Source organism: Aulostomus chinensis, chromosome 3 (assembly GCF_037954235.1).
Source record: "Aulostomus chinensis isolate RoL2024-O1b breed Wild chromosome 3, RoL_Achi_v1.0, whole genome shotgun sequence".
NCBI classification, from domain to species: Eukaryota; Metazoa; Chordata; class Actinopteri; order Syngnathiformes; family Aulostomidae; genus Aulostomus; species Aulostomus chinensis.
Window position 1 is genome coordinate 17,032,552 of NC_141322.1, and position 15,342 is coordinate 17,047,893.

A 15,342-nucleotide genomic window follows, 5' to 3' on the forward strand; every position below is an offset into this window, starting at 1 on the left:
ATGTAGTGAAGGTACTCATTTGGCTGGTCCCAGCTAGGATAATGATGTGTTTGTAGTTCCTGCTAGTTTTCCCTTATGACCATCTTTCACTGCCGCAATATTTCTTTGGATTTCTGCCTTGTGGTTGAGCCTGTAAAGTTGGCGAGAGGAAAACATGAGTGTAAATTCATGATGGATGGGAAGGGGAAGAGGGTGTGTGTGCATGGGGTTGGGTCGGGGGGGCTGGGGGTAGTATTTGGGAAACAAGGTCTATAAACTAAATTGCTACAGTAGCAAAAAGACAGTGGCAAACCATCTTGATTGTCTTTAACAAAAGCTTTAATTATAGCATCTGAATTTAGGCTGACACATGGCAATGATTTTGACTTTTTTTTTTTTCCTGTGGATTTTTGCTGAGGAAAAACACAAATTTCTCAACATATGTTGAAAGACATATGACAAGACTGAAACAAAACTTGACATTGTACAGCATTTCCCACTGTATTTTTGTCTATTGCAGCATTACAAAAAGACAGCTTAGTTATCAAAAATGTAATATAGTGCGAGGGGTCCATCTCCATCTGCTGACTCAGCATCATGGTACAGGATACTGGTATTATCTGTATTGTGTTCATATGATAATATCTGATAATAATAATATCTGTCATCCGCGCTCACAGAGTGCCGTTAAGCAGGAGGGTATGTAACTGAATATTATTTTGATTTTACAAATTCCTCCCCATAACCACTAGGTTGCGCTATGACTATAACTGTAATTTGGCTTGTAGATGTCCTCAGTCCAAGACTCACATTAAACGTGAAGTTCGGAAACGGTCTGACAATGTGGATTTGCAGACGTTTTTTGGTTCTACCGTGAAATAACGGTGTAATTTGCCACCTCGCCATGGTAACAGTCAAGCCTGAACTCATCATCAGGTTTGGAGGGTGTGTATGACAAAATTTAAGATCATCTGATCAACCTAGTAGGAATATGTCAAAGTTCAAAAAAAAAATACCAAAAACCAAAAATCGTATTCCCAGGTGCAACCAGGTGGCGCTATGACTAATGCCCCAAAATTCATTCGATTCTCTCTTGACCCACACTACACACCTCCCCATCACGGGCTCCAGACTCGGCACTTCACTGCGCTGCTATTTTTTAATGTCATTAATTTGCCAAAATAAAAATTAGACTCCGTCTCTATTATTTTATTCAAAGAGTCCACAGATGAGATGATATTGTTACGGTGAATTCTTGTGTCTATGGTAATTGTGTCGTGAAAATGTGTCGCGGATGCTCCAAACCCCTTGAGTTACTGAGTGTCTAGACTCTTGCTGCATAGTTTACTGCTCCTGCTCTGTTCTTTCTCTCTATACTTCATAGAAGTGACATCGTTTGTTCAGACGTCTCTTATGGTGGTTCTCCTCTGCAGGTGAGAGTATGCGAAGCCCTTTTGTAAAGGAGAGTGGATGTCGCGGTATCAAAGATGGTGGACCACATCTTGTTATCTCTCTGTTCCGAACACAGAGGGAGAACATTAATGAGACAGAGCACCGAGGCTTCCATCCGACCGTAATGTCTGGTTATGAAGTGATGTGAAGGGTCTGGGGGTTTCTGGTGTAATGAATTGCAACCCAAAAGCATGCAATTATGAAGCGTTAGCAGCTTATTTGGCTCGGTGATGAAGAGGATACTTTGTAGGGGGAGAAGGATGACATGTGGAGGCTCTGACGGGAGGAGCGAGGAGGTGCCGATCATCTTTGCCTTTCTGTGGGGATTTTTTCCCTATGATCGTCACCTGATTGAGCGACTTAAAATTGTCGACCACACAAGCGACTTTGTGCGATTCAATGATATTTAATTGACAGTATTTCTTCATTCTGATCATAGAACCTAAATTAACCTTTTACACCTTTGATAAACGAAAGGATCTGATGTGTGTACACGCTCCAGAGCTTTTACTCAAAATTCAATTTTAAAAAAAAATTTTGTTTGGTGACCAGCACCAAGAGGAAGAGGCCCCGCCTGTTGTTACCATGGTGACACGTCTAAAGACAGACAAATGTGGCAAATGTGTTGCCACACACACTCAGTCGTGCTCAAAAACCTGTCATATAACGACAGTTGTACATCGTATTTCAAAAAGATGGATTTTATGGCTTCTCCTGCTTTACAGTTTATACTTAAAACAAAATGGGTGAAAGAGAAAGAGACAAAGAGAGATCAAAGAGTGCAGTGTATAACTCCAAACACACACCAGGGCTGGTGAGGCGGCACAGCTGGGGCCTTGCTCCCAGACACGCTGCCGCAGTGCAATTTTGGTTTCCACTTTGGCGATGCATTACTCGTGTGCCTGCTGAGACTGACTCTTACTGCAAACCTAAGCAGATGATAGAAGTACACACACACACACACACACACACACTCTCTCTCTCTCTCTCTCTCTCTCTCTCTCTCTCTCTCTATTCTCGGTCATTTTGTTGTACAATGTTGATTTGGTAAACAAATAAATATGAATAAGCTCACTTATTACCTCACTTTTTAATGCAAGATAATATATTTGGGTTAGAATAATGAGTAATAATTGATTGTATTAATCAGTAATAATTTCTAATAATAATGCTATCCAAAAGTAAATGTATTCTTACATCGTGCAAGATTCATATCTTGGATTTTCTATCATCTGCCATCTCATTCCTCTCTTCGTGTAACGCGCACACTGGTAAAACAAAACTGTTAATTCAACTGATAAACAGCCAAATTAAAACAACAATAAATTCTTCAATGAAGCCCTCATTTATTTCTCTATTGTTGTAGGATATTGACTAGTTTTTCCAATTATAATAGTATTCACCAGTGACCGCCCACCTTCAAAACAGCCTCCAGAAGTCAATTTCTCATTCACTTCCTCCACTGACACTCCTGACTTCCTCTGTATAAAAGAGTTTAACACCAGGAACTAAGACAACCAGCGAGCAGATGAATCACGACAAAGAAATGTTGAATTCGGTGCAAAAAGGTTAAATGAAAAAAGAGAAAAAGGCAACGGTTACATGACTTGCGCAACAGGAACTTCTCCTGCTGTAAGATATTGCAACTTCATTTTGTGACCTTCTAACCAGTTTTGTAGCTGGTAGCTAACAGATGTCATTAAACCAGCTACATTTCTATGGTAATGCCACGCTACACCGATTAGAGATGTTCCTGATAGGGTTGAGGATTGTGGGTAGTGTAGTAATTCTGCATCAGATGGTGGATAAAAGCAGTTATCTCCCAAAACAAGGTTGATATGCAGACTTGAGGCTTCTACTAGAGCAGATACCATGGTTCCACAACCTGCTGCTCCTCAGATGGTTATGACCAAAATGATGATATATTCATGTTGAAAAGTTGCAATGGTTTGTATTAACAGATGCAACATCTAACATCATTTGTTTATGTGTGTGTGTGTGTGTGTGTGTGTGTGTGTGTGTGTGTGTGTCTGTGTCTGTGTCTGTGTCTGTGTCTGTGTCTGTCTTCCTCAGGCCCTCACAGTGCCGTATCGCGGTGCCCTCCCAACGAGTACCAATGTGGAGGAACGGAGCTCTGCATCCACATGAGCAAACTTTGCAATGGCGTTCCGGATTGTACTGACGGCTGGGATGAGGGACCCCACTGTAGAGGTATTGCACACACACGCACTTTTGTTCACCAGAGTGTAAAAGTTGAGGTTAACACCAGCATCACTGTGCAGAACAATCAAATCTCTATGACAGAGAGAACATCACTCTATTTCTCTCACAGTTCCCACCCTTGAAATCCTCACAATGTGCCAAGTCACAATAACTAATTGATTTCCTGTATCAACACCAGTCAGCGTGTGTTCTACTGACTGCTTTATGTGCAGCAAAGTAAATTGTGGAAGCTCTCGTTTTGAAACTAGGAAGCTATTAATGATGACTCTGAAATATATGGATAGATAGATAGATAGATAGATAGATAGATAGATAGATAGATAGATAGATAGATAGATAGATAGATAGATAGATAGAAGAGGAGAAGAAAAGAACAAAACCACAGATCAAATTCTGTTCATGCCTTGAGTCACCTTGACTTCAGACAAGTTCAACGAATCCTCTACAAGAGTCAAAATATCCTGCAGACGGCGTCACTAATGTCAGCCGCTTGAATTACCTCGATTGGTATGAATCATCATGATTCTCACCCACGTCACCTCCTTTCTCCATCTCTCCCTGTCCCTCTCCCTCGTCGCCGTCCTCCAGGTGATACACATGAGAGAGGAAGACATGTGATCACAAGGGAGATGTGCAGTCAAGGACGCCCAGTGGCATCACCTCACCTGCACGTTAGCCAATGAAATGAATGAATGCTTTTGACTGGCTCTCAGGTCAAAGGTTTTGGATCGTAAACAGCTGCGCTTCAAGAACCTGCATCATTTGAGTGGGAAAGTGTGTCATCTGTACTTGTTGCCACAGTCAAATCTGCCCATCTTTAACAAAATATCTTGTGGCTAAGAATTCTCCTGGAGCAAGTTAAAAGAGTTCTATTTTATATAGAAGCTCTGACAGGTTGATTGACACAACATCTACTAACTTTATTTCTACGATTCAGAATTAAACGCCTAACGTGACCAACTCTTGCTCCCGACTGTCAATCTGTCATTGCTCTTTTCTCCCAGAGGCAGCCGGCTGTCCCTTTTAATATCTGTCACTTCACCCCCCCCCCCCCCACACACACACACACCCAGCTACACTTTCAGTTAAAAAATTATCAAGGATGCAATATTTATTAAAGAGAGGGAGAGAAAGCATGAGAGCGGAAATCAAATTTTCATGCTCTTTGATGTTGGCTGGAATTGGAGGTGTGTGTGTGTGTGTGTGTGTGTGTGTGTGTGTGTGTGTGTGCGCGCGCGCGCGTGCGTTTCTAACTTCTCTCTCCTTCTGACACATTTTGTTTCACAAGTAATGGTCCATCTTAGTCAGGGGGTCAACCGATTAATCCGAGTTGTGTCCACCCTGAAGTGAAAAAGTTCACATTTCACACTTTTTTTTTTTTATTCACTCCAAAATAGATATTTTGTGGTGTGTATGTGTGTGTGTGTCAGAGTAAGTTGTTTACATTGTTGCCCATGTTGGTTTTCTAAACACATCTCAGTTGTTCAGTGCTCAGACTTGTTTTGGAAAATTCCGGGCATGTCTGTAATTTTAACTGTGGCTGTCCCAGCAAGCCTCGGGAGCGCGGCAGACAGACTTGTCGCCCCTCTGTGATATTCATTGCTAGTCTGGAGATTGGAAGCAGCTCTTAGGAGAACCTCAGATTATTCCCATAGAACGCAGATCAGATCTGGCTGAATCTCTAACAAACAGCAACAGAACAATCAGCTTTTGTTTCTTTTATGGTGAAGAAGTGGAAACTTTATCGAGGATTGTTGATCCTGCTCTGGTGGAAGTGTGTTTTTTTCTGGGCAAAGTGAATCACTTGTGACTGATAGATCTCTGCCTGGCCTGACACCAGTGTGTGTGTTTGACAATGACTCACTGTGTCTTGATTTATAACTCACTGGATGCACTGCTGAAATGTCTAAGATTCCATGATGAGTCGGTCAGCGGGCAGGAAGATGTGATTGTACCATCTTCTATATTTGATGTGTGTGCAGTCTCTCCGATTGCAGCGTTAGCAGAAAAGTGTTGGTCGCGGGTGTCGATGACCTCTAACAAACAGGTTATGATTTCAGCCGCGTCTCTTGGAGTCCTTCTGGGTTTCACCAGGCTTACACAATTGCTAAATCTCAGCTGGACGAAACCTGGTGGAGGGGTGTAGCATGAATTCAGGGTTTGTTTAACGACGGTAGAAATGTTCTCTGCAGAGTTTCACTTGCAGCCTTTAAAATTTTTCTTGCGTGGAGAGAAAATCCATCTGAAAGGTCGAACTAGCTTGTTAACAGCAAAGCTCATCGCTTATCATGCGTGGATGCGTTCTTCTTTTTTCTCTTGTATTGATTCCTCTTCTCCTACAATCAGAGGAAAATAAAAATCCCTGCACTGACAGCCAAGTTTGTTTTTACCCACCTGCATATTTGATGAATCATATTTGATATTCAATTAGAAAACCAAAAGGTGCCAGGCAGTGTACGGTTAGCATGAGGAAAGACCCCAGTAAACCCATATAAGGCCAGCAGATCGACTTACTGTTTGCTTGCCACAAACACCCTTCCTACATGGAGCAAAACACATTTATTTAGTTATTTTACGATGCCAGAAAAGTAATCTAACACATAAAAAAGTAATCTGACTTGCTGTCATTTTTCAGTGCCACGTCTGTGATCAGTTACATCGCAACGTTGCGCAGAACAAGGCAGCCATTGGTTCTCTTTGTTTTGGTGTGTAAAAGCCTCTGCACCTGCAGCGTCTCAGCAGCCACCAGCATCTCTGTTGCGTTATCCCTTCACTTAGTAGAGATGATGCCTTGATTGATGCGCAGTAGCATCAGAAGTGACTTAATGAACATGCTTTATTCATTTTAGAACACATTTTCTTCTGTTTTTGGTGAATTCAGTTGTTTTTTCATCATTATTATCGATATTTCGCATCATAAAACTTAAAACAACTTCCGTGCGTTTTTGTTTAGTGAATAAAGTACAGTTCATCAATAGAGTCTGACAGAGGAAATAAAAGAAACAATATTCTTCTTTGGAAAAATCTAGTAATGGCCCGAAGTGGAAAATAGCTCTTTGTTATGTACTAAAATTCTTCTCCCATGACTCCCCATTAAAATGTTTTTTTTTATAATACATACTGAACTGTTGCTGGTATTGCAGTTGACGTTTTTTTTTTAATAGCACTATTTGGGCAGGAAACACGCTTAAAGAGTCAATGCACATCTGTGATTGTAGTAGACAAAAAAGCAAGCTCTGAAGACTCCCATCTTCTCCCCCTTCTCCCCCTCTCCAGAGTTTATATCCAACTGCTCGCTCATGAACTGCCAGGACAACTGCGCGGTGACTCCAGGGGGGCCTGCTTGCTACTGTAAGGTTGGCTATGAGATCAGCCCAGATGGAAAGACATGCAAAGGTGGGTTTGTCTGACCGTCGGTGATATCGCCAGTCTGGTATGTTCAGATGATTCACAGTATTTTATTCCCACCTAAAGCGCACTAGACCGCGTGTGTTGTTGCATCGATAACACCCGTCAGCTTTACGTGACCTGTCAGCGCTGACGTTTGTTCATCCCTAGCTGCACCTGTGTTTACTAAGGTTTATAGACTACGCCAGGTTCAGAGCACACAAGGGGAAGTATCGACAACCTCAGCAGCAGCAGAGGAGAGGTGTTGATGAGCAGCACTTAATTAAATATTACACATCACTCACTGAGTCTGGAAAATTGAACATGAGACACAGTATTAGTGATATTTAAAGTGCAATGAATATCTTAATCCAATTTTTGAGCCCCCATCAGTGCTTATTATTAGTGAACATCCCTGCACCACAGCTGCTTATTTGCCATGTTTCTGTGCTTCAGATTTTGATGAGTGCAGTTTGTACGGTGCCTGCAGTCAATCCTGTACCAACACCGAAGGCTCGTACACCTGCTCCTGTGTGGAGGGCTACTTGTCCCAGCCAGACAACCGCTCCTGCAAGGCCAAGAATGGTACGTAGCTACACATCTGCAGACGCACGACTTCTGATCCTTCCCTCCTGCTAACTCTTCTCTTTATCCGTTTTACCATCCAGTACCAGTGGATCGTCTCCCTGTCCTGTTAATCGCCAACTCCCAAAACATCCAAGCCACCTCTTTGAGCGGCACCACAGTCCACAGCCTGTTGTCCACCAGCACCAAACAAACCACAGCTATGGACTTTCTCTACGCACAGGAGACAGTCTGCTGGATCCATGTGGGAGACTCGCCTTCATCCACCCACCTCAAATGTGCCAAGATTCCCAACCTGAAGAGCTTTGCAGAGGAGAGAGTCATCAACATTTCGCTCAGCTTGCACCGTGAGTACAGCGCCACACACAACTTTGCTGCTTTTATAAATCCCATTATATCTGAATTCAGGGTAAAGACACACTTGCTCCCATTTTTAAGAGAGTTTTCCATGTGTAGTACAGAAAACCACAGTAAGCAAGGCAAAGTATGTGTGTTTCGTAATTGTTTTGAATATTTTATTCATGAAGGTCACGCACAAGGCAGTAATCCATGGAAACTTTTTATTAGTTCATTCCGAGTCTGAAGAAAACACCAACAGATATCTGTCAAACATTTCATGATATTTCTAAGGTGAATTATTCATGTAGTGAAGAATTTTTATTCATTCAATGACGAACATAATGAATTGTGACGTGAACTTGCTTGTTAACAAATAGTCTCTTTCCCTCCCTTTTCACATTCAGAATCAGGAGGAAAGCAGTCTTTCTACATTTCAAATCACAACCATTCTGTTAGACATGCAGGTCAAGCAGAAATGAAACTTGAAAATGATACACAGAGGAGATGCAAACAGATTTTAAAATAGTTGTGCAGCCAATATCTTTTTCTTTTCTTTTTTTTTGCCTTCGACTGGAGTAGAAAATCTGTTTTTGGCCTCGTTTATGTCTGAGTGTAGGAGGTTCGTCTGTGTGGTGAGCCAACAGCATATATAATAAGTAGAATTAATAACCTTCAATTATATAGCAAAAAAAGGTGCAAGTGCTTTACAGTTGTGGAAAGGAATTAAGAGATTCCAGAACACAGGTAATTAAAGAGAAAAGCCATCTTACTTGCAAAAAACATTACAGCACATGAAACGTGTATGTTAATGTGTACAGGATTTTCTCCTCTCTTGCCTGTGGATGCTCCCTCCTACACACCTCGCTACAAGAATGTTAAGGTGTGTGTAAAACTGCAAGTAATTAAAATCCAGAGCAAAGTCCTAGCTGATCAAAGCAGGGTTCATCTAGCAGGAGGATCAGAGTCACAAAATCTGAGGCAGACACAAATATGCAAGACCAGTACCCGCAAGGAATCAGCACAAAAAGACAAATTCATGCTAAAGTGAAGTGGTAAACTGAGGGGTGGAAGCAAAGACTAAATATGCACATGAGGGACAACTGATTTACTCTAATCCGGGTAAATCACACAGGTAGGAGGATACATAAGGCAGATATAAAAGTAGAGCAGCTGCCTTTCTCTTTTTTTTATCCTTTCATCTTTATGAGATTAGTTACAATAGTCTGACTGTGTGGTACAAAAGGCAGGGATAACGATTACAGTTAAAATATAATGAAAAATTGTAAAGTTGAAATAGACTTTTGGGTATGAAGAAAATAATTTCTGACTTGTTTTATTTAGCTGGAGACAGTTTTGGGACATCCAGCTATTTATTTCTGACAGCTAGAATAAACATGTTTTAGGTTGGATTCTTGCCTGGCTTTTGAGGGGACAGCGATGCGCGTCGTCAGCATAACAATGTCACTGAATATCATTCTGTTTATGCATCATACGTCTCAGTGGAAACATGATCAAAAAAACAACAATGGGCCGAGAATATACCCTTGGGGAGCACCACAGGTCAGAGGGGCTATGAGGAGAAGCCATTACCCATGACCATTGGAAAAAAAATCCTCAAATTTAAAGTAATTCCAATCAGTCATCAGTATCTGCTGTGATTACAACATCCTTTTTAATGGAAAGACTGATCAAAATTTATTCAAGAAAAAATAATAATTTTTTGGTTAAAAAAAAAATCAGCTCTGACTGTGCCGTCTCTCTAAACCTTTGATGAAAATAGCATGAAATTAGACTATAATTCTTGGAATCAGCGAGATAAAGGCTTGGTTTCCTGAAGTGGCTGCATCACTGTATGCCTCAGACTGAAGGGAAATGAGCCAGTGGAAAGAGAGCTATTTACAATCGATCTAAAAAAGAAGGACCAACAGAGTTAAATGCTTCTGTGAGAAATCGTTGAGGCATAAAATCTAAGGAACTTGATGTAGGCAAGAGCAATCTGGACTCGTTGGGTTTTTTGTTGTTGTTGTTGTTGTTGTTTTTTTCCATTTAATGTGATTGTGAAGATACAAAGTACTCACAGATCAAGAGAGTTACAGTTGTTTTTGCCTGCAGGGGCATTAAGGATCCAAGGAGGCTTAATCAGATCAGAAGTTTAAGGCTGATTAACTTCTGCTTTGTCTTTCCATACTCTTCCTCACCTATGAAACGGTGGTGGATTTCAGCTGTGCGCTGCACAATCTAACCTTCAAGCTTTATTTATGTCTTGCTTCCATCAGTTACAGTTTCAGTTCATTTTTGTAGTCAGAAATAAGTCAAGTGAACAGAGCATTTCTTGAAGAGGCTGTCATCTGTATTTCTTTATGCATTTATCAGTGTATCTACAGGAGCGCAAATGTTGAAGTTGTTGATTTTCGTCACGAACCTGTAAAGACTTGCCCTACAGCTCTCAATTCATCCCTTCAGCTGTTGGCCCTCAACTTTACTGTATTTTTTCACTCTAACTGCTCCTGGTTTTGTTTGCAGCAGGCAGCTGCTCTCATAGACATCATTCTAAAAATCTCCACTACCTGCTAAGCACATACTATCAGGAGGAAAAGGTTGGTCGTGCAGGTTGAAGTTTCTTTCCCTGTCTTCAGTATCGCTTACTATAAATTCACTTTCCGTCGTATGTTCGAAAACTTAGGACATGTCATTACATTCTGAAGAGGACACAAGCCAACGTGTGTTGTTCTTGAATGATTGAAGCCTATTAAAAGGCCTTTTATTTTTTCCAAACATCCTTCAGTGCGGGACCTTAGATTCTTATGATCTTTGTCATAAGATTTTTATCGTACGTCATGAGGAGCCACAGCTACGTTTCTCCCTTGTTACAGTACTATATTGCACCCACTTAACAAACTTGCTTGTGCTGGATGCACGCCACATTAATTTCAATTCAACTTTATTTATTATAGTCCTATTTATTAAGTGATATATTCATATTTATTATTTATTTATTTTATCTGGATGCATTTTATACACAGAGCGGGACTGACCACGTTCTTTATTACATTTACAGAGACCCAACTTCCCCCCCATGTGCAAGTAGTAGAAAAGAATCAGACCCCCATGGGTGGCCATCTGCCTCGAGCAGGAGGTGAATCAGCTGCATCGTCTATATTGTACACCCTTCCTCAAAAAGAAATTTTTTTTTCATCTTCATTTCCTTTATTTGTTATCAGGGGTTTTACATCAGAACCACCAGTAGGTGTGTTTATTTTCTAGAGTGGCTTGTTTAATAGAGCTCAGAAAAAGTCACAAACAGACTATAATGGTACAAACGGAACACATATCCAGAATAAGTTCGTCTCACAAACATAGTACAAATACAGGCATTTTTCAACCTACACCAAATTTCCCCTACTGTGCAGTTATGCTATGAATAGTATTTTAGTTGGCATTTCTGCACACAGCTTGTGAGTCAGTCCTAATGATGTCATGATAAAAGCAGATGTGTTTGCAGACTTAAGTCCATGCACCCTCCTGAATGTGGACAACCCGCTGGTCAAAAGCCTCCACATCCCATGTGGTAATAATAATAATAATAATAATAATACCTCCTTGAGATCAGGCCGTGATCCTCGCCGCCGCGTCACGGGCAGATCGTCTTCACTGAATCGGAGCGAAAGCCGCCACACTCATCAACACAATGCCAACAGAAATGCGTCATCGTTGCCAATCTTTTAGGACGTTTGGGAAGTAGGTTGACAGATGGTGTACAATTATGGTGGTGGTTGTACTTTTTCCTCAACCAAAATGGCCTCTCTCGGTCACTTACTCATTATCTTCATATATTCACCTGTCCTGTCTTCTCTTGACACACACAACAATTACTACTAGGGTTAATGCAGAAAATTATTGTGGAGCTATTGTTTTGGTTCCTCTGTGAACCGTCTCATCCACTGCAGCTTGTCTTCTTCCACATCCTTTTTTCCATGTGACTAAAGAATGTTCTAACATGACAGAAATGATTTTCTCAGTGCAAACCATCAGAGGAAAGGAAAAAGACTCCAACGACGACAGTCAGCCAGCTCTGGGTTCCACATGCACGCACAATGTTGTGTAGTTGTCAGTTGGAAATATGTTCATTTCAGACCAGATGATATCAGACAAGCTGGGAGCAATGAGGCATTTTGGTTGGTGTCCCTTGCAGTAATAAGATTCAGACCCAGCCTGCTGCTGCTGCTGCTGCTGCCCTTTGATGCAGTAAAGAAAAATATATTTCTGCGTAATAATATTGACCTCAGCTCACATTGAACGCAGCAATTTAAGGACATAAGAGAATTGGAAGGAAATTCCAGCTGCCTAAGCCCCCCCCCCCCTCCCCTCCCCTGTCCCAGTTGAAATAAGGAAGTAATTGAAGCACACAGCACTTCCTGTGTTCTAGTTTCAGATACTTAACTTTTTATTAATGTCCTCGTGTGTATTAGTAAGAGGAGAAAGAGGCTATTGAGATGCCATTGAATGCATTCATGAATAATTTCATGGACACTCAATATTAGTGTTGCGTGGTTAATCAGATCACAATCCAGATATCCGCCTGTGTAATTTGAATTACCGCAAAAAACAAAACAAATTAAACAAACATAATTCTTCATTTGAACAGCAATACGCACATTTTGCAGGAGTAGGTTCATTTTAGTGAAAAATATACTTATAAATTGGTGCTTTTTTAATTCTCTTTTAAAACAGAACTTTGACTTTTGTCATTATCAGAAACAATGAAAAGGAGAAGAAAAATTATAACTGCCTCATTAAAATCATATTAAAAAAAATCATCGCCTTCTTTTACTTTTCCATTCAAAAATTCACTGAGTATGTGAATATTCAAATATTTTGAAGTATTTTCTATCCTTTCTGTCCCCTACTTCACTATTAAATCCATTTCCTTGGGAGGATTCAGAGTTCCGCATTATACTTTGTGTTGTGTGTTATGAAGTTGTCCTCCTAAATATATTTATGATGTCACAGTCCCTGTTTTTAAGACCACCTCTTAAAAAAATCTGAATTTCATTGAGCACAGAGATTAAACAAATAGCTGTTTTGCGAAATAAAAGCCCCATCTGAGACATAAATACGTGCAGGCTATGATGACTTGAACAGGTTGGACGTGTGTGAAGTAAATGAAGTGCTGCGTCTCGGGAGCAGCTGCAGGAACACACACTTAGTGTCAAACATACACTACACAGATGGACTGATCGTTCTCATCTGCTCTAGTCCATAATCTGAAGCGCCTGCCGCGCCTGCCGCGACTGCCGTGCCTGCCGCGACTGCAGCGTTGATCTTTAGGATGGCCCACTGGCGTGTGAGTGTGACAGAATAGGAGGAGCAGGTTTATGTTTACAGTCAACATGGAAGCAGCCAGCAGCAACCCAAGGCAAGGGTGAACATACAGGAAATGATGCGCGTGTGGTTGGAGTGACTCATGACCTCAGAATGCCTCAGATGAGTTGTCCAGATGTGACTCCACCACCCCTCTCTCTCTCTCTCTCTCTCTCTCTCTCTCTCTCTGTGACTTTTTCTTCATCCCAGCTTCTACTGCTAATTATACAAGTCACTCATCATCTTCAAAAGGACACATATTTATATTTATATTAATTGCTATGTGGGTCTGATCATCATATAAGACCTTCCTGGGGTTTGAATGTAGTTTATTCAGTTTTATGAAAATCCATCCACAGGACATAAGGATTCAATTAAACATTTGCTATCTTTTTATATATCTTTATTTTATTGGCTGAGCAGTATATTAAATTGTGTTTTCAATCACAATAGTTTTTATAGCAATGATAATTAAGCGTGATCTCAATATTAGCAAAAAATAATTAGATTTTGCACCATAGCTGAGCAGCCGAGAGCTCTTCCTCACCCACGAATGAAGCTGGAGTGTAAAGTCAGTGAATGGCAGACTTGGATGTTCATGCTACGCACAGGGGAGCTGATCCCATGGCGGCGTCCATAAGCCCCCTTCCTTCTCTGCTACCTGCTCAGGAACTGTCCTGCTGCTGCTGCTGCTGCTGCCGCTGCTGCTGCTCAGCACACACACACACACGCGCACACACACACACACACACACACACACACACACACACACACACACACACACATGGCTTGAAATCTCCTTACCAGGTCATGTGCTGTTAAAAAGGCAAAGCAGTCAGCACATTTTCAAATCTTCTCTCCATTCAATTTTAAACCTCTCTACCCACCCACCCCATACACTTCTGCTCACACACACATTAACCTTGAACTATGAAGTCCCTCATAGCTTTCTCTCTTTCTTTTTTTTTTAAGGTGGAGCTTAGAAATACAAGTTGTTTTTTTCTTCTTCATCTTTTTTTTAACCATTCTCCGCCTGCTTGTGTTTCTGGTGTGACGCTTTCCACCATATGCTGGAAGGGAGTGTTATGGAGAGAGTGTGGCAAAGGAAAAGTGGGGTGGTGGGGGGTGGGTGGAGTGGCGGTAGGGTGGTGGGGGGTGGGTGGAGTGGCGGTAGGGTGGTGGGGGGTGGGTGGAGTGGCGGTAGGGTGGTGGGGGGTGGGTTACTACCAGCGTGGTGGGTGTTAAAAATTCAGTCATGCTTTTCAAATGAAAGCTGAGCGATATCAAAGTAGCTCGTCTACAAGTTACGGCAGTGTTCCAACAACAGCATTAATCCCTTGGGTTAGCGGTGTAGTACAAGCAGCGGGCGCTTGTGAAGATATATGTCCTTCACTTCCACTCCTATATATAGCTGTTAGTGTAAACCACCGCCAGGCGTGACTCCATTTTATATTACGTTTTAAATATGTTATGTAGACATCCACTTGGCTGCTGTTTTGAACAAGAAAAAAGACACGTACAAGAAAAGAAAAGTTGTTTAGAGCGGAGGGAGAAATCAAATGAAGAATGCAGCTGGTTCTGCTTTTTTAATTATGCTGTGTTGTATTTTTATAGCATAGTTTCAGACAGACAGAACTGCAGTTAATGAATCCAGACTGTTTTTCCCACCTCTGGGGAACAGACAAAGGGGGAAAGAGGGAGGGAGGGAGGGAGGGAGGGAGAGGAAAGATAGAAGAGCCGGTGCTCTTTAGCAGAGGTGGACAACAATAGGGAGAGGAGTGTGTCATAGGGATGAGGGTGTTTTCGAATATTGCACCATCTCAGCTTTTCTCCTACCTTTGTTTATCCTTTGCTTAATCAGTGAGTTGGTGTGTTGTGGGGCAGCTGGAAGCATTTTAACAGAGAACTCTGTGTTAAAAATTAAGAGCACCTTTGGGAATGCAGCCCCTTTCTCCCATAAACCTCAGAAATGCTGCACAATGGCCAAGTTTCCCCGGTGGAAATCAGATCTCTTTC

The 15,342-nt window shown here is 41.5% G+C and overlaps 1 protein-coding gene across 8 annotated transcripts in view; it reads left to right on the forward strand.

Annotated features, from left to right (window-relative positions):
- The window catches only part of LOC147267935 (low-density lipoprotein receptor-related protein 1-like), a 156,853-nt gene that overhangs the window by 87,121 nt on the left and 54,390 nt on the right, over positions 1 to 15,342 (forward strand). For all 8 annotated transcript variants that reach the window (XR_015112086.1, XM_086199093.1, XM_086199094.1 and 5 more), the window contains 4 exons: positions 3,505 to 3,642; positions 6,931 to 7,050; positions 7,498 to 7,626; positions 7,710 to 7,973. Coding sequence is in view for 7 of the 8 variants with exons in the window: in XM_086199093.1 (XP_086055219.1) it covers positions 3,505 to 3,642; positions 6,931 to 7,050; positions 7,498 to 7,626; positions 7,710 to 7,973 (651 nt within the window). In the remaining variant the exon portion in view is untranslated. The remainder of the gene's footprint in view (positions 1 to 3,504; positions 3,643 to 6,930; positions 7,051 to 7,497; positions 7,627 to 7,709; positions 7,974 to 15,342) is intronic.